The sequence below is a fragment of the Tamandua tetradactyla genome, chromosome 2 (genome assembly GCF_023851605.1).
Source record: "Tamandua tetradactyla isolate mTamTet1 chromosome 2, mTamTet1.pri, whole genome shotgun sequence".
Lineage (NCBI taxonomy): Eukaryota > Metazoa > Chordata > Mammalia > Pilosa > Myrmecophagidae > Tamandua > Tamandua tetradactyla.
This window is the reverse complement of record NC_135328.1, coordinates 130,981,598-131,002,955: the sequence shown is the minus strand read 5'-3', so window position 1 is coordinate 131,002,955 and position 21,358 is coordinate 130,981,598. Positions and strand designations below refer to the sequence as shown.

Below are 21,358 nucleotides of genomic sequence, written 5' to 3'. Positions count from 1 at the left end.
ACATTTTTAAAAGGGGAATGGTCTTCGGGAGAAAAATGGCAGCTAATAAATGCAGAGAGGATGAAACACTTAGGAAATCCCCACTAGTGGCATCCATGGAATAAATAAGCATTCCTGTGGGCCCAAACCACCAGATACCCGGCCCAGAGGGAGGGAGGCCGAAGGTGGTGGTCCACCTGCCCCTTCTTGGGTGGCTGTCACACCTACCCAGCCCCTCCAATGCGTAAGGGTCCCTACGGGTCTGGCCAGCTCAGTACCCTCCTGGGGCTGTCCCCCACCCCAGGGACGGCCTGCACTCCAGCAGTCCCCAGCATTACCTCCAGACATGGCTTCAGGACCATAAATGGGCTGCCTTGGCCCCCGAGGCCCCAAGTGTGTGGGTCTGCCGTCACCCTTCCCTCCCTCCCTCTCTCCTTCCCCATGCCCCGCCCCCACCAGGTGACCCAGCCCTTGTGCGTGTCCACATTGCCCTGTCCTGGGGGGTCCTCTACTGACGTCTCAGCTCCTGGGACCCCGCCCTTCCCTCTCGGGGCTGACTTTCCTGTAAAGCACCAGGTCCTGGGAAGTTGACTCAAGGGAGGCAACAGGTTCTGGTGCCCCAAGAGGGCAGCAGGGCCTCCAGGCCTGTGGGTGGGATGCCTGTGGCAGCCCCCAGGTGCTCCCTGGCGTGAGAGAGCCCTGATGCCCCAGCCATGGAGCCTGAGGGAGCTGGAGGGGGGTGGGAAGGGCAGCACTGTGGAGGCAATGGCCCTCCAGCCCCTCCCCCAGACTGCCCAACGGCCCCCTCCCCACGGCTGGGCCCTGGGCCAGGGCTGCCTCTGCCAAGATAGACATTCCGGACGGGCCCATGGGGCAGATATGGTGGCCAGGCTCCAGCCCAGCCTCGGGGCCCTCCGTTCCCCAACACTCCACCTTGCACATACCACTTCGATGGGGTCAATTTTGTTTTTTATTTAAAACAAACATCTGTGCGCTATGTACAGGTCAGGCTCCCGGCGGGAGGGCTAAGCTGATGGGAGAGCGGCAAGTAGCTGGGGGGCTAAGGGGGGCTAGGGGGGCTGGGGACGGTGTTGGGCCCCGGCCTGGTGGCAGGACCAGCTTCTCTTTTCTTCCAGGCACACATGCCACCCACCCGAGACAGCCCCGGCCCCTGCCCACGGCTCCCTCTGAGGACCCACCTGCTTGAAGTGGGGTGAGGGAACCTCTCCTTAATGCAAAATAAATAGGGGAAATGCCGCAGCCACCCCTGCCCGGCCCCACAGCTCCGGGCCCTGCCGGGCTGCCTGCCAGCATCCAGGGTAAGAGCAAGGCAGGCTCCAGGCACTGCAGGAGAGTGGGGCGCACAGAGCGTGGGTGGTATGGCTAGGCCCCACAGTGATGGGCAGAGCAGGGCAAAAGCAGGGCCACAGGGCTGGGCTGGGCCCCGAGGCTTTAAGGCAAAGCGGGGTGAGGGTGTGTGGCCCGTGGCTGGGCCAGCCTTTGGCACAGTTGGGAGTGGGAGGCCGAGGTGACCACAGGGCAGGGGGTGAGGATGGGGTGGGGGGTGGTAGTGAAGCCTATAGCCCCCGGACCCCCAACTCCAGGACCTGGTGGGCAGGCTCTGGGGGTTCAGGAGTGGGGCCTCAGCCTCTACCCGACTTCTGTCCCTAGCCATGTCCTGATCTGGCCCCTCGTAGTCAGCAGAGTGTGTCCGTGTTGAAGGAAAGCTGGGCCTGGGGGACAGCAGGCAAGCCCGTTTAGGGGTGACATCCTCCAGTACACACGCACCCTGGCTAGTGGCTGAATCCAGCCCCCCCATGACCAGGTATGGGTGCTGGGTCTCCCTGGCTGAATCCCATCTCCTGCATGTGTTCTGCTGAGGATGGTGGCTGCTCCCCCCGCCCCGACTCTCCTCTGTGCAATCCTCTTTTGTCCACAAGCTTTGGGTTCTGCCGCCCATCTCTCTCCTCTGCCCGCCTCCAGCCTTCCCTCCCATCTCTGCTCCAGCCCAAGAATCCAGGCCACCCATGCAGGTCCCTCCCTGTTCCCCTAGAAGACTGTCACCATGGCCAGACCCCACCTCCTACCAGCCTGAACCCCCTCAAGGCAGCCTGATGCTTTGGGGCTCTGGGTAGCCACGCCATGGTGCAGCCCCTTACCCGCTCCTCCTCGAAGCTGATGAGACCCTCATCCTCTGTGTCCAGCTCCTCGGGCTCATCGGCCACAAGGGCTCGCAGCTCCGTGGGGGGAGGCCGTGGGCGGAACAGGCTGAGCAGGCGGCCCAGTGGGGACTGCAGGGCTGACGGCGGCTCCGTCTCCTGCTGCTCCAGGTTGTCACTCTGCTTCTTGGCGAAGTTCACGAACACCTGGGTTGGTGGGTGGGTGGGGCGGGTGGGTGGTCGGGGCCAGGCAACAGGGATGCTTCCCCGGTCCCCTTGGCCCCCTGCCCGGCACTCACGTTGTCCAGGGTGGTCTGGCTGACCGAGTAGTCCTCGATACCCAGCACACCCACCACCTGCTCCATCTTACTGAACACCTGGGCCAGGGAGATGTGCTCAGACTTCAGCTGGTACTGCACCTTTGTGTGGTGCCGCTCCTGCAAGGGGTAGGGGGGCACCGGGAGGTCAGGGGCCAGCCCCAGCCCCGCCCCACCCCACCCCAGCGCCGGTCCCACCCACCTTGAGCACCGCCTCTGGGAAGTTGCGGTTGAAGAACCGTACCACGTCCTTGACGTTCTGGCTCCCCTTGGTCCGCACCGTGACCATGTAGCCATCCCCAAACCTGGTGGGACAGGTGCATGGCCCCCAGAGCTCCAAGCCTCCTGGCGGGAACCCTGGGCAGCCACAATCCCCCACACCCGCAGCGCCCAGCACCCCCAAAGCTCACCGGTTCTTCAGGTGCTGGATGCTGCCCAGGCAGCGGAGACGCCCGTTAACCATGATGGCCAGGCGTGTGCACAGAGCCTCGCACTCCTCCATGCTGCAGGCAAGGGCGGGAGGCTGGAACCGCGCGCATGCGCACATACCCAGGGGCCAGGGTAGGGATGGGGCCGGGGGTGGCGCACCTGTGCGAAGTCAGCACCACCGAGCGCCCGGTCTTGATGAGGTCGAGGATGAGGTTCCAGAGAAAGCGCCGGGCCTTTGGGTCCATGCCCGTGGTAGGCTCGTCCTGGGGGCAGGCGTCAGGTTTAGTGGCTTCCCCACCCGGCCCTCGGCCCCGCGCCCCCGGCCCATGGGCTCACCAGGAAGATGAAGGCGGGGTACCCGATGAGGGCAATAGCTGTGGACAGCTTCCGCTTGTTGCCGCCGCTATACGTGCCGGCCGGCGTGTCTGCGTACTTGGTCAGCTCCAGCTTTTCCAGTGCCCACCGCACCACCTGCGGGGCCAGCTGCTCAGGGGCGATGCCCAGCCCAGTCCCGCCCCCACCAGGCCCCGCCCCCGCCACCCCCTAAGCCCTGCCCCAGACCCCACCCCCAGACCGGCTCCGCCCATGTTCAGCCCCTGCCTAGGTCCCGCCCCCCGCCTCCACTCGCGCCCTCACCCGCGCCTCGTCCTTCCAGGGGATGCCACGCAGCCGCGTGTACAGCTGCAGGTGCTCCTGCGCCGTGAGCTCATCGAAGAGCGCGTCGAACTGCGGGCAGTAGCCGAGGCTCTGCTGCACCTGGAGCAGCTCCTTGAGCACGCTGGGGGACGTGGCGGCTGTCACCACCGCGCCGGTGGGCGTGGCCCCTCCGAGCCACCCGCGGCCTCGGCCCGCCTGTCCCACCTGTGCCCATTGACGAAGGCCTCCCCGCCCGTCGTGCTCTCGTCGCCCGTTAGCATCTTGAAGGTGCTGGTCTTGCCCGCTCCATTGACGCCCAAGAGGCCGAAGCACTCGCCCGGACGTACGCCCAGGCATAGGCGGTCCACGGCCAGGATGCGACCAATCTTGCGTGACTTGTACACCTGGGGAGGGGGCCTGCCACTCAGTCGGGCGGGTGGGCGCCCTGCACTTGCCCCCACCGTGGACGGGTCCGACCCCCTGGGACCTGCCCCCATCTCAGGACACACCCCCACTCTCTGGCCCCACCCCCACCGGTCCCTTGCCTCACATGCATGAGCCCCTCCCCTATTCTGGGCCCTCCCCGACCTGGGGCTCCCGCCTCTTCCCACATGTTCCGTCCCCCAGCCCCACCTTGGTCAGGTTCTCAATCTTGACCATGTCGTTGTCGGCGTCACCCCTCAGCACCCGCTGCCGCTCACTGGCGACATCCACATCGTCCTCCACGGGTTTGGTAGACACGGGCATGCGCCTGGGGGGGGGCAGGGGGCAGGGCCAAGGGAGAGCAGTGCCCTGCTGGCTGCAGCCACCCCCTGCCCCCCGCCCTCCCCAACTCCACTCACTGTGGCTGCCGCAGGAAGTTGTACTGGCACATGATGGTGAGAAAGAAACCCACGAAGCCCTCCACGGTCATTGCCACCAGCCCACGGGTAACAATGTCCCATTCGAAAGGAGACTTCATCTTGTCAAATTGGCCTGAGGGGAAGGCAGCTCAGAGCCCATGCCAGGGCCCCTGTGAGCCCCCCAGGTATCCCCAGCCGGAACTCTCCCGGGCCCTGGAGCCAGGGGTGACCCACAGCCTCCCCCCCAGAGCCACAGGTTGCTCAGCCAGCCCCGCCCCACACTGCTGCCTGCTGCCAGCCTGTCCTGGCGCCAGCACCCACCGATCTTGGCATAGTACTCGTTGATATACTCGTTGTACGCCATCTCCATGAGCCCGTGGCCCAGGTTGTAGTTGGGGAAGATGAGGAAGCAGCTTTTCAGGTAACTGTTGACCAGCTTCAGGTCCTGGAGAGTGAAATGGTGACACAGTAACAGGGTACCACCTCGGCCCTGCCCACCCCACAGCCCGCCTGCCAGCCCCCACCTGCCCATCCGAACCCCTGCCCCCTGTCCCATGCCACCCCCGCCCTCCACCTTGTCATGTTCAAAGAGCTGCAGCAGGAAGGTGGCCACGGTGGCCGTGATGCCGATGAAGAGATTGATGACAATAAGGAACACATAGGCCGAGCTGGGGACATCGAACCAGAAGGAGGCCGGGTACATGATGGGGGTGATGGACCACCTGAGGGCAGGCGGTGGTCACTGGCTGGCCCCGCCCATGCCCCCCACGGGCCCCGCCCCCTGCCCTGACCCCAGCCCCCTGCAGCCTGGCCTTACCCATAGAGCAGGAACAGCGAGAGCACAGCCGGGAAGTTGGTGGGTGACGTATAGGCTGGCAGGTCGAACACAAACAGGATGATGACACAGCAGGTGGCTGGGACCAGGTAGTTGAGCTGCAAGAGGAGGAGAAGCTGGCAGGGCAGGGGTGGGGGCTGGCAGGACTGGGGGGGTGGGGCGGCGGGCAAGGGGCTGGGCGGAGGGGCCAGGGGAGGGACCGTGGGGGCCGCACCATGTCCCACACGTAGTTGGCCAGCCAATAGATGACGGGGCTGCAGCCACTGACGAACTGCAGGTGCTTGGCCTTGGAGGCCTTCTCTGCCACCAAGAAGACCACAAAGCTGGCCGGCACGAAGGACATGGCCACGATGATGAAGATGGCGATGACCACGTCCGTGCCCTGCAGCCTGCGAAGCGAGGCGGCCCTGAGCCCTGCACGGCCACCTCCACCCCCGCCCCCACCCGGCCCAGCCACCACGTACAGGTAGTCCAGGGACAGGCTGGCGCTCGTCTTGTTCATGGGGTGGTTGGTGACTGTGATGCCTGTGGCATGGTGGGGGGACAGTCTCAGGCCACCCCCCAGCCCCAACCCCAACCTGTCCCCACCCTGCCCCTGTCCCCACATGCCCCTCCCTGCCTCTGCTCACCATAGGCCGCTGGGTTGCCCTTGCTCTTGGGCAGGTTGGCACGCAGGATGGCGTTGTTGAGACTGTTGAGGTACGTGGGCATGCTGTGGTAACCCTTGTTGTTGTAGAACACCTGGGGGCACAGGACAGCCCGTGCTGCCGTGGACCCACACAGGGGGCAAGCGGGGTCCAGTGCGGAGCCCCCAGCCCTGGCGGTGCTTTACCTGGGCTGCCCTGCGTACAGCAATCTTCCGGACCATGGGTGGGGCCCGGGTGCCAAATGAGGCCGGGATGGATTTCTGCACATGGCCGAAGGTGATGGCCCCATACCTGGGCAGGCAAGCGGGCGGGCCGTGAGGCCGGGCGGGCACTAGCCAGACCCTGCACCCACAGCTGGCGACCCCCTGGCCCGTGGCCGGCCCCACCCCACCCCCTGCCCAGCTCACCGGTGCAGCCGGAAGCGGTCGGAGGTGAAGAGCAGGTATTCGGACACGTTGTGGCCTGTGATGTCGGTCAGGATGTCGCCCGTGACCACCCGCATCTGTGGCGGGTGTCCGCCCACACCACTGGGGCACGAGAAGCCGGTGCCCTGCATGGAGCAGCTGCAGCGCACAGGTTCCCGCACAAGCCGCGGCAGCGAGGGGGCCGATGTCCAGGGCTCTGGGACATGGGGGCAGGGGGCTCAGTCGGGCAGACCGCCTCCACCCCACGCCTACCCCTGCACCCATCCTACCACGGTGGGGGACCACTACCTGGCACTGTGGTGGGTGGCAAGGAGGCGTTCCAGACCTGCAGGGAGTCGCCGTCCAGGGTCCCTGGGGCATCGGATGGGGCAGGGGAGGGTGGGGGTGGCACGAAATTGGACAGCGGGAGACCCTGTGTGAGTGACTCCAGGCACTGGCCGTTGAAGAAGCGAGCAGCCAGCAGCCGGGCCTCGCTGCTGCTGAGGTTCAGAGTGGGCCCCAGGGAACCGTTGGCGGGAGACTTGAGCACGCAGGTGGCACCCACACCCGACGGCAGCCTGAAGGTGCCCACGAGCTGCTGGGGACTGGCGTCAGGCGACAGCCGCAGGCTGGGGGAAGGGCAACCGTGAGTGGGGGCCGCGACCTCACTGCCCACCCGTGCCAGCCCGCCCAGCCTCACCGGTACTCCCGCCGCTCCTCATTGGCGTAGGGGATGAAGTTGCCACGGGGCTGGGTGTAATTGTGATACTGGGATGGTGAGAGGACCAGCGGCGGCAGGTCACCTGGGGAGGGGACCGATGGGAGGGGGCTGAGCAGGGTCCTGCCCGTGCTCCGCCCCCCAAGCCCAGGGCCCCCCCCACTAAAATCCACAGGGCCCGAGGGGCTGCCCCCAGGCCGATGCTCGCCACAGTGCGTCCCCTGGCCCAGCCCACTGCCCGGTGGCCGTACCGATCTCAGGGACAGAGAGGGCTACGGTCATGGCCACACAGACGAAGAAGGCAGGGAGCAGGATCTGGGAGCAGAGTGCCTTGGAGTTACGGCGAGCACAGTGGAAACGCTTCACCAGCAGGCCGTGCAGCTGGCGCATCTTGAGCCGCCAGCCTTCCAGTTTGCGGCTGCCCTGGCCAACCCGCGTGAGGGCCTCAGCGTCTGCCTCTGCGTGGAGACGGGGCAGGGCTGAGCAGGGACCCAGGCTACCCTGCCCACGCCCGTGCCCTGCACCCAGCCGGGCTCCACCTTGCAAGCTGATGTTGTCCGGATCCTGTGGATTGTCAAAGAGGGGGCGGTAGTCGCCAGACACGTCGGCATAGCCGGCCCCCTCGTCGCCACGGGCAGAGCCCACCGAAGACGCTGACTGCAGTGATGCCTGTGACTGCGCCAGCTCCGAGCACTGGGCCAGGTTACCGGCTGGAGCCTCCCCGGTCACTGGTCCTTCAGTCCCAGGCAGCACATCCTTCCGTGACTCCTTCACATCTGTGGGGCACGCAGGCCAGGGAGGATGGAGGAGGGCTTAGGGCTGCCTGTCCCCTGGGCCCACCGGCCTGTCAAGGACCTCCGGGTCCCAAGCCAATCTTGGGGAGCCCAGTACCCCATGCCCACTTGGTCATTCAAGCTCCCTGGCCTCAGGCTGACCCTGGGGAGCCCCCACCATGGCCCCCAGAGATAGGGTGGAATGATAAGCCCCAGGCCCCTGCTCTGCTGTGGGGGATGGGGGGACCTGGGGCATAAACCCCAACACCCCTGCAGCCACTCACCAGCCTCGCTGTTCTCCAGTGACTGGTCCTCCTCTGACACCTTGAGAAACACCTCCTCCAGGGTTGTGTCCATCAGCCCAAAACTACTCAGGTGCAGCAGGTCCAGGCTGCACTCCAGATGCTGCGGGAAGGCTGGGTGAGGCCCAGGTGTGGCCGGGCAGGGGCAGGGGCAGGAGATGCGAGGACCAGCTGAGTGCCCACCCTCACCACTGGTTCACCCACCTGGAAGAGGCGCTCAAAGGCCCCCTTCCTGGCCGCCTCGCTGGGCAGGATGTAGGAGAGCTCAGTGCTGGTGTCGGAGACCAGCAGGCAGGAGGCGACATGCTTGCGAATGAACTGGGACACCTGGGGCTCTGAGCAGCTGCTCAGGGGGGTACGCCCGGGGGGGCTGGAGGCCAAGCCTGGTTCTGCAATGGGAGGGCAGCAGGGAGGGAAAGGGTGGGCGAGGGCGGACCCCTCAGGGGCTCAGGTAGGGCTCCCCAGGGACAGGGTGGCCCCAGCACAGACCTTGGGGAACCCCGGGTTCAGCAGGCCGCTTGACCAGTGTGAGGCGGTAGCCATCGCCGTAGGCACCCTTGAGGAAGAGTGGGGAACCGCAGCACTTGAGCTTGCCGTGGGAGATGATGGCAATGCGGTCACCCAGGAGGTCGGCCTCATCCATATGATGGGTGGACAGGAGGATGGTGCGGCCTGTACATGTCCACATCCAGGTCAGGACGCGGTCGTGCAGGCACTGCACCACCACCCCGCCCCCCAGCCACCCACGCCCCGCCTACCTGGCTTGTATTTCAGGATGAGGTCCCAGATGGCGCGGCGTGCGTAGGGGTCCACACCTGCCGTGGGCTCGTCCAGGATGATGGCGCGGGAGCCACCCACGAAGGCAATGGCCACTGACAGCTTGCGTTTCATACCACCAGACAGAGTCTGTACCAGTGAGTGCCGCTTGTTGGAAAGCTCCAAGTCCTCAATCATCCTGGAGGGGGCAGGGGTGCCTGAGAATGCAGCTTGGACCCTCAACACCCTCTGTAGCCCAGCCCTGCCCTGTGGCCCCGCCCCTGCCCTGAGGCTCCACCCCATGCCTTGGCCCCGCCCATGCCCTAGGCCCCACCCTGCCCACTCGCCCATCTCCTTGCTGATTTTCTCCTGAACCCGTGGCCCCGCCCCTGCCCCATGGCCCCACGGCCCCGTCCACTTGTCTATCTCCCTGCAGCCCTCCTCCTGCGCCCACAGCCCCGCCCCTGCCCTTCGGCTCCGCGCCACCGCCCCGCCCACTTGTCCATCTCCTTGCGGATCTCCTCCTGCGCTCGGCTCTTGAGGCGCGAGTAGAACCATAGGTGTTCTTCCACCGTGAGGCGGTCGAAGAGCACGTTGTGCTGCGGGCACATGCCCAGGTTCTTGCGGATCTCGCCCATCTCGGTGCGAATGTCGTGCCCGTAGATGGTGGCCGAGCCCGAAGTAGGCGGGAACAGCCCCGTCAGGATGGACCTGGGCAGGGAGAGGGGGAGGGGAGGGTCAGCCGGCCCCCACCGCCGCCGCCACCCCGTGCCCGCCCCCGCCTGGGCCCCGCACAGTCACGCACATGGTGGTGGTCTTCCCCGCCCCGTTGTGGCCCAGGAAGGAGACGACCTGGTTCTCGTAGAGGTTCAGGCTCAGTTTGTTCAAGGCGAGCTTCTTGTCGTTCTTGTAGATCTTGGTGAGCTTGTCCACGCACACCACCAGCGGCAGGTGGGTGGGCTCCTCCTCCATGCCCCGCGTCTCCTCTGCAGCAGAGGCGCGGGGTCAGCGGGCAAGGCGGGATGCAGGGCGCCCGCCCTACTGCCCGCCGCCCTGGGCGCGCTCACCGCAGCGCCGGCTCTCCATGGCGCAGGCCTGATCCTCCTCCATGACACTGAGGCGAGGGCCACGCCCCCACGGCCAGCCCCACTCCCACGCCTCCGCGCGCCCACTGCCCAGCCAGTAGGACTTCTGCAGGGGGAAGTACCAGGGCCGGGGCAGCCCGTACATGCCTGGGGGCCGGGAAGGGGAGCGCAGGCTGACCCGGCGCCTGGGGTGCACGCTCCACCCTGCGCTCTCCTCCCCCCTCCCCCTGCCCCGCCCCACCCCCGCTCCTCCCCGCTGCCCTGCGGTGGGGCCAGTACCTGGATGCACGGCCTCGATGTACCACGTGAGCACGCCGTAGACACCCGCGTCCACAATCAGCATGGAGACGGCGAGGAACAGGTTGAAGTCATCCCCTTCCACGGGTGACTGGCTGAAGGTATGCCACTGGATGCCCACACCCGCCACCTCGTATAGGGCGAAGTACTTGGAGCCCAGGCCGAAGGCTGTAGTGGACATCAGGGACTGCGAGACAGCGTGTCAGTGGGCGGGGTCGCCCTCCTGGCCTCGGCCCCGCCCCTCACAGGAGCCCTCCCGCCACGCACCGTGCGCCACTCACCGCTATGCACTTCTCGAAGGCGGTGATCTTATCGTGGGCCACCTCCTCGCGGATGGCCACGTACATGTAGGGCACGTAGCTCAGGAAGTAGATGATGCCACCGCAGGCCGAGGCCAGCTTGGCCTTGGAGTACAGCACGGATACCAGGAAGCTGGGGGGGCGCCCACCACCATCAGCAAAGCCGACCCCCTACTCCACCCCCCTACCCCCCCACCCCCCACCAGCACAGCTCCAGATGGCCATGGGAGGGGTCCCTCACCAGAACATGATGGTGGCCACAGCATAGACGGCCAGGAAGAGCCAGATGATGAGTACGTGGCTGTGCATGAGCACCTGGCCATACTTGAGGATGGCGGTGAGCGCTGTCACCGAGATGGACAGCTGCACAAAGCCCGTGATGAACCAGGCCACCCAGTGCACCGCATTGTCCAGCCCCATGGTTTTCATCACCTGCGGGTGGAGGCATTGGGGCAGTGGCTGGGGGGAGGGGCCGGGTACTCTGCCTTCCAGACCCCAGAGGAAGGGGTATCCGTGGCATACCCCCCCCCACCCAGCCCATCCCCACATCCCCTACCTGCCCCCGTCCCGTCCCTAAACCCCCACCTCCTTGAGCCGGTGCTCTTTCTCAGCCACGATGTGCTGGATGGTCATGGCGACCGAGTAGACCCAGGAGATGACCATGCACAGTGGCATCATGTGCTCGATGACAAACAGGAAGCTGGAGGGCAGGGGGCACGCGGGCAGCGGACGTGAGGGCAGGAGGGTTCGGGGAGGGCGGGGGCGTGGGGGGGGATGCAGGGCAAGGGGTGGAGCCCGGGGCGCCGACACTCACTCGTCGCGCGTGTAGCAGGGGTAGGGGAACATCTGCACGTAGCTGCCGGGCTCCACCACGTCATGCCCCACGAAGGTGTTGATGATGGCACGCTCCATCATGTCTGTGGAGGGCACCGGCACCAAGGTCAGTGTTGCCACCGCCCCCCACCCCCAGCCCACCCACTGCAGGGCGGCCCCTCACCCTGGATCCAGACGAAGCCGTACAGGAAGTAGAAGCGGCCGCCCGTGTTGGGCCCGGGCCGCCAGTACGCCCGGCGGATCTCGTTGGTTTTCTCGGTGAAGCTGGAGTTCTGGCGGATCTTGTAGTGGACGTGGGGTGGGAGGGAGCCGTCCTTGCGCGTCTGGAAGATGACACCTGGGGATGCAGGGTGGGGTCTTATAGCAGGATGGGGTAGGGGCATGATCTGAGAGGGGTGCCCCAGGGTGGAGCAGGGACCAGTAGGGGTGTGGTCGGGGGGGGGCAGCCCAGACCTGGGGAGGTGGAAGGGGTGGGTCATGGCGAGAGGGGCCTGAGAACCGCCTGGGGGGGAGGCCAGGGACGGGGGGTGGTCGGAGAGGGGTAGGACGTGGCTGCCACAAGCCTCACTGGCAAACACGGTGACGTTGTCCTGGTATGCCTGGTTGAGTGTGTAGTTGACGATGCTCTCCTCGTCAGGAAAGCCCTTGAAGATGTCCACGCTTACCTGGGGGAGCGCTCACCATTAGAGTCAGCCCTGGGTGCAGGTGCAGAGCCCCTGGGCACGCCCCCCCGTCACCTTGGACATGAACTGGATCCAGCCGCAGGCCGCATTGTCAATTGTGTCCAGCTGCTGCAGGAGTGCAGAGCCGTTGGGCAGAGAGAAGTTGTCCTGGCGCAGGGCTGGGGGCAGCTCCTCCAGCGAGACGTTCAAGGCTTCGGGGTGCAGCCGCAGCTCCTCCACATACTGGGGTAGAGTGAGGACCCCGTTCAGGGGACGGGCCTGCACCAGCCACCTCCACCCCGCCTCCCGGCGCAACGCAGGGGTCTCCCAACTGCCTCCCCTCAGGCCCCGCCTCGTCTGGCACCTGCTGCAGCCAGTGCAGGTGACGCTGCAGTCTGCCCTGCTCCAGGAAGCCACGGATCTCCGCCGAGATATTGAGCCAGACCCGAGCATAATGAGTCACATTACCCACAAACGCGAAGGTCTCGTTGGCCTATGGGGTGGGGTGGGGGCCAGGCACGGAGCTCACCAGGCCAGCTAGCCCCCACCCCCTTGCCCCAGCCTTTTTACAGCATTCATATAGCTGTCCTCCTGGCCTCAGCAGCTCTGCTTTCCTAGCTCCTTCATCTGGGGCCTCTGCTCACCCCATAAGTGGCCTTGACCTTTGGCCCTCATCTCTGCTTGTCCCATCCTCTAGCAGCCCTTCCGTGCCCAGGGCTTCTGGCCTCACCCACAGCTGACCCCTTCTAAGTCAACGCCCAAGACAGGAAGGCTGCCTCTGGAGAGCCCATGGGGGTCGCCCACTCAGCTGCCCCACAAACGAGACCCCTCTGTCCCTCCTTTGCCCAGGTAGGCACGCTGGACCGGCTCCGGAAAGTCTCCCCTGTGCTCCCATCCCCACCCACCGCCAACGGGGACCCTGCCGCAGGGCCTCCGACTGCATTTCGAGGCAGCTCCCACGGGTGTCACAGCACAGGGGCCTGCAATTGAAACCCCGCACAGGCACCCCCCACGCTCAGAGCAACGGGCCTCCCAATCGGGCCTGTGACCCACGAGAAGTGCACCCCGCACCCACTAATCCTCTGACTCCCTTCGGTTCCCGGGGTCCTAGCCCCAGGCTGGCCTGCACCGCAAACAGGGGTGGTGCGCGCTCACCTTGAGGATGACGCGGTCTGCCTCTGAGCCGGCCGGCGCGTACAGGATCTTGGGGTTACTGGTCATGAGGTGCACGAGAAGGCCCAGGTTCCGCTGCTCCTTGCTCGTGAAGCCCAAGGAACTCATGTTGCCGCTCCGCAGAGCCTCCGGCTCGATGGTGCTGGGCGGGATCGAGGTTCCACATTGGGAGGAGGCTCGAGGTGGGCGGGGTGAGGGCGGGGCTTCTTCTGGGGTGGGGCATCATGATGGGGGGAGTCTCCGAGTAGGCGGGGCACCGGCTTGGGCGGGGCTTCGGAGGGCGTGGTGGGACAGGGGGCGGGCCTCAGGAGTGGGGAGGAGTCCGGGACCCTACACCGGGAATCAAGGGCCAAGTGGAACGTCGGGGTTCCGGCCTCCGTCCCCCTGCCCTCACCTACCGATTGTTGCCGCACAGGATGGGCTGCAGGCCTGCCCAGAGCTGCACGAAGGCTGAGCACTGGCCCTGCAGCGCATCCGGGACGGCGGGGGCAGTAGCAGGTGGGCTGCCCTCCTGGGCGGTGGCGTTGGGGCTCGCTCCTGTCCCAGTGCCATTGACTGTCCCTCCAGGGCCACTGACAGGGGATCCCGGGGTCCGGCGGGCACAGGCGCCTTGGGGCAGCAACAAGGCTAGGGCTGAGAGGATATCCACATCCCGTAGAACCTTCTGGGCATCCAGCAGGTCCTCCAGCAGCGCCTGCAGCCGCCGTGGGGGTTGGGGCTGCTGCTGGGGCTCAGAGCTGTTAGCAGCATCCAGACCTAGCTGAGGAGAGACGGGTGGGTGGGACATGAGGGCTGGGAGAAGTGCCTGGGGGGGCTGGAGGGGGCCACTGCAGGAGGGACAAGCTGGGTGAGGGGCCCAAGGGAGGTCTCCAGGCTAGCGAGAGGGTGACACAGGACAGGGTGGGGGTTGGTGCAGGGCGGTGATGTTGGATGCCCCAACCAGACACTGCCCACCCTGAGCCTGGCTCAGAAACTCCTTCCCCAGCCCAGGAACCTCACCCGCCGGGCGAGCTGAGCCATGTCCAGCTGGTCACGGAGCTCAGCTGCCAGTCCGGAGAAGCGCCGGGCCCGGGCAGCGGCCGGCCCGCTGCAGACCAGGTCCCGGTAGCCCTGCAGCGCCGCCTGCTGGCCCGCGGGCGCCGTGAGGAGCCGGCCCAGAGCCCCGGGGCCCGGCACACAGGTGAGCCGCTCCAGGAGGGCGGGGCCCAGCAGCAGCTCCTGGGGGCGGTCAGAGGGCCGGCTGGGGCAAAGGGCAGGGCTCTGGGAGGGTGCCCCACCCCCACCAAGAGCTGCCCAGGGCAGCCTGCAGGCCTCCATCCAGGCCTAGAACTGCTGGACTCTGTAACTGCTGCAGCATCCACTTGTTGACTGCCCCTCTCGAGTGCCCTCCCTCACCCCCAGGAGAAGTTTGGTGGGATAGGGGGGACCCCTTCCTCACCCGCCCAGGCAGACCCAGCGGCCCCCTCACCTCCATCCGTATTAGGGGGCTGCTACCCAGGTGACCCCTGGGGAGACCAGAATCCACATCCAGGGCCGGGGAAGGCCCAAAGAGCAGGCGGTAGACCTGGGGTGGGGGCACGACTCAGGCCAAGGGGCTCCTTAGAACCCTGCAGCATGGCCCCAGTGCATCTGCACATCCCCCACGGCCACCTCCAGGGACTGTGGGGGGCAGAGCTAAGTGACCAGAGTTGCCCCTCCCGGTGCAAGGCCCCTTACCTCAGGTGGGCCAACTCGGGCCGCCATCAGGGCCTGTGCAGTGCCATTGGGCAGCGACAGGTTCTGTGTCAGGAAACGCCAGAGCTCCCGTGGGTCCCTGGCCACTGAGCCCAGGGAGAAGGCCGACTCTGCAAAGCAGAAAGAAGGCTGGGCCAAGCCGGGCAGGCCCAGGGTTCTCCACCCGGGCCAGGGACCCCACAGGCTCAGAGCCAGGCTCTGGCACTGCAACTCCCCAGTGCAGACAGGGAGACCAGGATGTGGACACAGGCACTCCACAGGCAGGGACCACCCTGGGGCTGGGACTTGGCCACATGCCGGAGCTCAGTCCTCCAGCCCCCATCAAGGGCCTCCCAGATCACACCTGCCTCCCCCCCCAGAGTGCACCTGCCTCCCCCTTCCAGGGCAACTGCCTACCCCCTTGGTCACACCTGCTTTCCCCAGGGCACACCTGCCTCCCCTCCTAGGGCGCACCTCTCCCCACCAGGAAGCACCTGCCTCTCCCCACAAGGCACACCGACCTCCTCCCCCTGGTCACAGCTGCTTACCCCTCCCCCACTCACATCTGCCTTCCCCCAGGTATACCTACCTACCCCCAGGTCACATGTATTCCCCCAGGGCACACCTGCCACCTACAACCCCCCCAGGTTGCACCTACCTACCCCCTAAGGTGTACCTGCTTATATCCCCGAAGTACACCTTTCTAACCCTTCCACCCCCATCATACCTGCCTCCCCCTGGCCATGCCCATCTCCTCCCCTCTGGGCCCACCTGCGGGTCTATCGAAGTGGCTCTCCCAGGCTCTGGGGCCCGTGTTCAGGGCATCCAGGTGCTGGCGCAGGGCCTCAAGCTCCGAGCCCAGGCTGGGCCGGGCGGGGTCAAACAGATTGCTCTCCTCCACCACGCGGTTGAGGCGCTCCAAAAGCTGGGTGACCCTGCACACCACCGAGTTGTTACCCCAGCAGCTGGGCCAGGGGACAGGCGTGGGAGTGGGGGCGGGGCAGGGCTCCCGCGGGGGGGCACTCTCCCACCGGGGGGTGGGGGGGCACGCACGTGGAGTTGGCGTACTGAAGGAAGCCGAACTCATCCCTCTGGCCATCAGGGCACAGCGACTGCATGACGGGCAGGAAGCCAGCCGACGTGAGGGGCGCTGCCGTGTAGAAGGCTGGGAGGGCAGGGCAGTGCAAGGGGTGGGGCGGGGGATCCCAAAGTGGGAGGGAGACAGAGGCCAGGAGGAGAGATTTAGAGAAAGTCAGGAAGGAGAAGCGGCTTCAGGCAGAAGACAGCGGGCAAGTGTCCAGCCCCAGCTGTGCTATGGGCCAAGAGTTCTGGTGCAAATGACCACAACAGGTCAGAGGTCAAAGGGCCACTCACCACCCCTCGCTGATGACTCCCAGGGCACCCACCCCCACCCCGCCCTGAGAATTCAGTTGTGGCAACTCCCATAGAGCCAGGGTAGCTCATGGGGCCCCCACCGGGCAGTGACCTCTAACCTCTCTGGCCAGCTGGTTAGCAGAGTGGGTGCAGGAGCTCCCAGGGGCATGAGGGGAAGGAAGCCAGGCTAGCCTAGCCCCGGCCCAGTCCAAGCCAAGTCAAGCCCACCCCTAGTCTCATCAAGCCCAGCCCCAACCTAGGCTAGCCCAGCTCTAACCCAGCATAGCCCAGCCCAAGCTAGCCCAGTTCCAACCTGGCTTAGCCCCCGCGCTCTACCCTTGGAGGGCGCTGCCAGGAGATCCCACAGAGAGACACCTCGGCCCTTCACTGCTCACCACCCCACCCTCCAGTCCTGACAGCAGCAGGGGACTCTGTGGGGCCTGGCTGGACCCAGGAGGGGCTGTTAATGCAAGCAGAGGAGGTTGCTCAAGCCACGCCAGGAAGGCCGCGCGGCCATGCGCCGCAGCCGCAGGGGCCAGCGTGGAGGGAGTGGCTGCTCACTTACAGACTGCATGCGGCCGTGGGCGGCAGGAGAGGGATGGGAGACCATGCACGGGGGTCAAAACAGAACAGAGGAGACCGGTGAGAGCCAAGGCCAGCCACATTCTCCGCAGGGCCTGGCCAGGGACCTTGTGCCGCAGGCTGGGGGGGCCAGGCCGGGCAGGGGCAGGCGGCGCCTCGGGGCCCTGGGCACAGTATGGCCATGCAGACACGTGCAAACGGAGCCCACCTGCCTGCCCACGCGGCCCCCACCCCGGCCCCCGCGGGGCCTCACCTTCCTTCACGGAGATTGTGGGCTTCTTCTGCCGCAGCCCCAGGAGAATGAAGAAGAGCACCAGGGGGATGAACAGCTCGAAGGCCAAGACCCACTGGAGAGGGAAGCCGGGTGAGCTGCCCGCCCATCCAGCAGGGCCTAGCCAATCAACAGATCCGAGACTGTGGTCTGGCCTATGCCAGAGGGCTCCCCTAGCCCAGGGTCTGCTGGCCTCGGTGGAGGCAGGCTGTGGGGAAGCCTTACTTTTGGGCCCCCGGCCCTGTGAGGACCCGTAGGACCGGCAGGTACTCATCACCCAGCCAGTGGTCCACTCTGACCTCTTTCTGCCCAGTTCATCTTCCCACACCTTGGAGGCCATGTGAGGTCTCTGTCCTGGTCCATCCCTCCCACACTCCCCTGGGGGCAGCCCTACTCCTCCCCATGGCTGCAGCACCCTCTGGCCCTCACACAGGGGGACTGGTGAGAGGAGGCTCAGAGCCTGGGAAGGCCCTGACCTAGCCAGTGTCCTGAGCCAGCCTGGGAGGCCCTGACAGCCCAGGCCCTGCTGAAAGGGCATCTCCTCCTTCTGCCCGGCCACCTCCCTGACCCCATGCCAGTTCAGTGGGGTGGGGTGGGGTCCCAGGCCTTGGGGCTAAGTTTCAGGTACAGGCCCAGCCTAAGCTCAGCCTTACTGGAATATCTCCAGCCCCCCTGTCCCAGGGCACCATGGCAAGTCCTAATGGGACCTGCTACGAGTGGGGAAGAAATGGCAGAGGTCCTAGGGTCCCCTTCAGACTCTGTGGGCCTCTGTTTTCATCCAACAAACAGGAGCATTTTGCCAGGTGCTGCCACTGCCTTCCCCACACACACACTGGGAGTGGGGAGCAGACCAGCAAGCTTCTACAGGAGACATCCCCCCGCCCCCCACCCAGACTAACCCTCTTCAAGCCTGGAGGACACAAAGTCCAGCCTCAGGGCAGCCCTATCCTTGCATCCATCCAGCTCTAACCATCCTCTATAGGTACCAGGCTCACTCATCCCCACCCCACCCCAAAAAAGAGTCCCAAGCCCCCAGGCCCACGGTGCCCAACCCTACCCAGCCCATCGCCCACCCAGTGGGGCGGCTGCTGCTGTGTTTACTGTCTGCTGACAATAGTGCTCTGTGGCCCGGAACACTCCAGGCTGTGTTTCTCCATGCCCCACGCCTGCCCCAGCCTGTGCCAGCCTCCAGCCCCTCCCTGGATGTCTGAGCCCAGAGCTCACCCGCCCGACCCTGCCACACACACCAGCCTGGGGTGGCTGTTTGCACAAGCAGGAGCACCCGAGGCAAGGGTCATGGCCATGAGGGCTGCCCTGCCCACACCACCTGCCCCTGGGCACCTCACGGCATCTACCCCATGGCTATGACCAGGGTTGCACACGAGCTGCCAAGGGTGGAGAGGTCGGGTGGGCCACGGGCAGGTGCAGCCACAGGGGGGCTCTGGGTGCAGGCAGATACGTGGGCCCAGCCCATGTGGGCATATACCTGGGGGCCTGCAAGGGGGCCACCCTTTCCCTTGGAGACCAGCCCAGGGGCTCCCACATGCCTGAAAATGCCCACCCCAGACGCTGGTCCCCTCCCTGGAGCCCTCCACCTGCTGCATCAGGGCAAGAGCAGGTGAGAATTGCTATGGAGACAGGAGGTGTCCCCTCCACCCCCAGCAACTCAGCAATAGGGCTCCTCTGTGGCACCCAGCTAATGAAGATGGGGGTGGCCACACTTACAGAAGAGGAAACCGAGGCACAGAGCTTGGGAAGGGGGGGCAGGCAGGCTCCCACCTTTGGTCCCTGAACTCTGGAGTCCTCACTTTTCCACAAGGCCCCCAAATCTCCTATACTCCCCAGCACAGCTCAGAACACACAGCACAGGGCCTCTCCCCACCCAGCCTTCAGGGTCCACTTCCAAAGGCCCAGACCCTTCCCGGGAAAAGTGGGAGCCACCTGGCAAGGCTGCCCCCACATGCCCTCCCCCCGCCCCTGAGCATCCTCACCTGCCTACCTGGTGTCCCTTTCCCAGCTTGAGGACACTGAGAACCCCGTGAGACCCACCAGTCCCACTCTACTACCAGCCCCTGGGGGGCGGGCCTTCCTGCTAAAGAGTCGGTTCTAATGGGCATCCTGCCTCTGCCACCTCCACTCTGCCACCCCCCAGTGTCCCCAAACCTAGGGCTGGGGAGCTGCTCCAGAAGCTGCCAGGGCTGCAGGCCTGGCCTAAGCGCCCTGGTAAGGAAGATCCCCATGCTGGCTCCCTGCCAGGACCAGGTGCCCAGGGGAGCCCTGGGAGGCCACAGCCGTGACAGCTACTCCCCCCTTTCCACAGTCGTGGGGTTCCCACTGTGCACTGCGGTGGCCATTCTCAAGGAAGGTCAGACAGGAGCACAGGAGGCCAAGCAGGGGCATGAGCAGGTGACCCAGGGGCCCCTGGGCAGGATGCCTCCTCCCCAGGAACCCCCTCCTCCCTGCTCTCCCCCCCACCACCACCACCGTGGGAGTCCTGCCTGTGCAGGGCCCGCCCTGGAAAATGCCAGGGGCCCAATCTGACACCTGAGCTGGCTGGACCTCCAGGTGCAGGAGGGGGGTCCGGCCCAAGCCCAGCACATCATCCGAACCTCCTCAGCCCTGCTCCCTGCCCAGGGCACCTGGCCCTGACAGCCCTCAGGACTGGAGGGAATCGGCCCCACAGCTCCAAACAGGAAAGCCTGCACCCCAGAGGGCGCTGGCTCCTCTGAGAAGAGCTGGCCCCAAAGGACAAAAGGGTGCGGGGTGCGGCTGGCCAAGGCCGGGAGAGCAAGGACGCTCCTGGCGGCAGAAAAAGCACAGCCAGCGCTGGTGCGGGTGCCGGGGCGCAAGGAGAAGGTGTGGGACGGCCGAGGAAGGCCAGGCCCGGGAGCAGCCCCCGGGTCAGTCGCCTCCCCAAGGGCAGAGGGGCCGTGGAGGGCAAGAAGGGACATGGTCCCTGCAAGGCCCCGGGAACTGGACCCAGGGGCCAGGATGCCCCCAGACGGACCAAGCCCCGGGTCCTGGGCGCCCGCCACCCCCCACCCCCACCCCGCCCCGCCCCCGGCCGCGAACGCACTGCCCAGGTCCACCCTCCCGTGACTCAGCCGCGGGGCCTCGGGGCAGGGGGCGAGAAGAACCCCCGAGGCGGGCGGCTGGCGGGGGATGGGGCCGCTGCGCCGGGGCGGGAGGGGGCTCTGGCCTGCAGCGCGGCCTCCCGCCCTCCGCCCCTGGCCCCGGCCCGCAGGCCGCGCGCCCCTCACCGGGCTCCGGCGCTTCAGCGTCACGTTCTTCCAGAGCAGCAGCTGCAGCTGGTGGAGGAAGCCCATGGCCGCGCCGCGCCCCGCCGCCCGCCGTCCCGCTCCGCATCGCCCGCGCCCGGGACCCGCTCCGCGCTGGCTCCGCCCCGGCGGCGACGGCGACAGCGACCCGCGCGTCCCCGCCCGCGCCGCCCCCGCTTAAAGGCGCCGCGCCGCGCCCGCCCACCGCCAGGGGGCGCCTGCCGCCCGCGACACCCCACTTCCTAACGCGGACCCGCGACCCTCCCCCCCAACGCAGACCCGCGACCCCTCCTGGGCGCCCTCGGCAGGCGAGGTCAGTGAGATTTTCGCCCCTGCGGAAGGTCTCCGGTCACCACTAACTCACAGCAGTGGGGCTAAAGCCTCTCTGAACCCGCATCAGTGCTAGCCCCCTCCCCCCAGCTTCCAGGACCGACTAGGGTATCTTTGGGTGCTGTGCCTCACACCCCTTCCCCTTCCCACACCCCGCACCCCCGTGGCACCCGGTTTGTGCCCTAGTCACATCCACCTACAGAAACACCCAGGGTGGTCATTGGCCAGCTAGGTGCCCTGGTGCTCCCGAGCTGGAGGGGATGCTGGGGTAGGGCCCCTCCAGAGGACCCGCAGATCACAGTCTGCACCCCACCCTCCTCACAGAAATACAGGTGGGAGCAGTTCCATGTGGGTGTAAAACCAGGCTCTGGTGTCCTCAGCCACTATGGGGCCAGCAGGAGCTGGACAGATGCCCACATGGGGGGAGGGGGGCTAGTCTGTGCTGGAGACCATCCCTCTCTGTCCCAGGCAGCAGGGCACTGCCCGCCCAGGTATCGGGAGTCCCTGTTCCCACTCCGCCAGGACCCCCCAGGACCTACACCCTCTATAGGGGCTGTAGGGAGGTGCCCAGGAGGGGGCTTCTGCCTCCCTCCCCCCTTCCCCCACTCCCCACCCCCACTCCCATAAGAGTTTCCTGTCTCCCTGTGACTGAGCCACTTGCTG

At 66.4% G+C, this 21,358-nt stretch overlaps 1 protein-coding gene across 2 annotated transcripts; it reads right to left on the bottom strand.

The window, feature by feature from the left end:
• Positions 1-936: 936 nt before the first annotated feature.
• On the bottom strand, positions 937-20,453 carry ABCA2 (ATP binding cassette subfamily A member 2). Of its 2 annotated transcripts, XM_077148971.1 has the most exons (48): positions 20,348-20,453; positions 17,070-17,163; positions 15,914-16,025; positions 15,632-15,795; positions 14,864-14,991; positions 14,616-14,711; positions 14,147-14,365; positions 13,546-13,907; positions 13,130-13,289; positions 12,339-12,467; positions 12,050-12,217; positions 11,881-11,977; positions 11,476-11,649; positions 11,293-11,395; positions 11,064-11,178; positions 10,720-10,910; positions 10,461-10,611; positions 10,162-10,366; positions 9,865-10,029; positions 9,603-9,783; positions 9,296-9,508; positions 8,800-8,996; positions 8,531-8,713; positions 8,246-8,430; positions 8,024-8,144; positions 7,506-7,742; positions 7,218-7,424; positions 6,949-7,051; positions 6,558-6,877; positions 6,252-6,465; positions 6,030-6,135; positions 5,827-5,938; positions 5,662-5,722; positions 5,412-5,586; positions 5,180-5,295; positions 4,937-5,084; positions 4,684-4,807; positions 4,363-4,495; positions 4,154-4,271; positions 3,746-3,924; positions 3,521-3,662; positions 3,221-3,355; positions 3,044-3,147; positions 2,866-2,958; positions 2,658-2,760; positions 2,438-2,575; positions 2,139-2,345; positions 937-1,712 (listed from the first exon to the last, which is right to left on the bottom strand). In XM_077148971.1, the coding sequence occupies exons 1-48, from the start codon at positions 20,411-20,413 to the stop codon at positions 1,677-1,679; spliced, it is 7,290 nt and encodes a 2,429-aa protein (XP_077005086.1). In that variant the 5' UTR covers positions 20,414-20,453; the 3' UTR covers positions 937-1,676. The 2 variants fall into 2 exon arrangements, with proteins under 2 accessions (XP_077005086.1, XP_077005084.1); XM_077148969.1 differs by having other exon boundaries at positions 7,218-7,742.
• Positions 20,454-21,358: the final 905 nt, after the last annotated feature.

Bases quoted from the DNA above. Each gene is read 5' to 3' on its own strand.
- ABCA2 (XM_077148969.1), bottom strand. From the start codon at position 20,413: ATGGGCTTCCTCCACCAGCTGCAGCTGCTGCTCTGGAAGAACGTGACG. The intron at 11,978-12,049 runs GTGACGGGGGGG...GCGCTCCCCCAG, and splicing joins GGATCCAGTTCATGTCCAAG to GTAAGCGTGGACATCTTCAA. The intron at 5,723-5,826 runs GTGAGCAGAGGC...ACCATGCCACAG, and splicing joins GGGCAACCCAGCGGCCTATG to GCATCACAGTCACCAACCAC.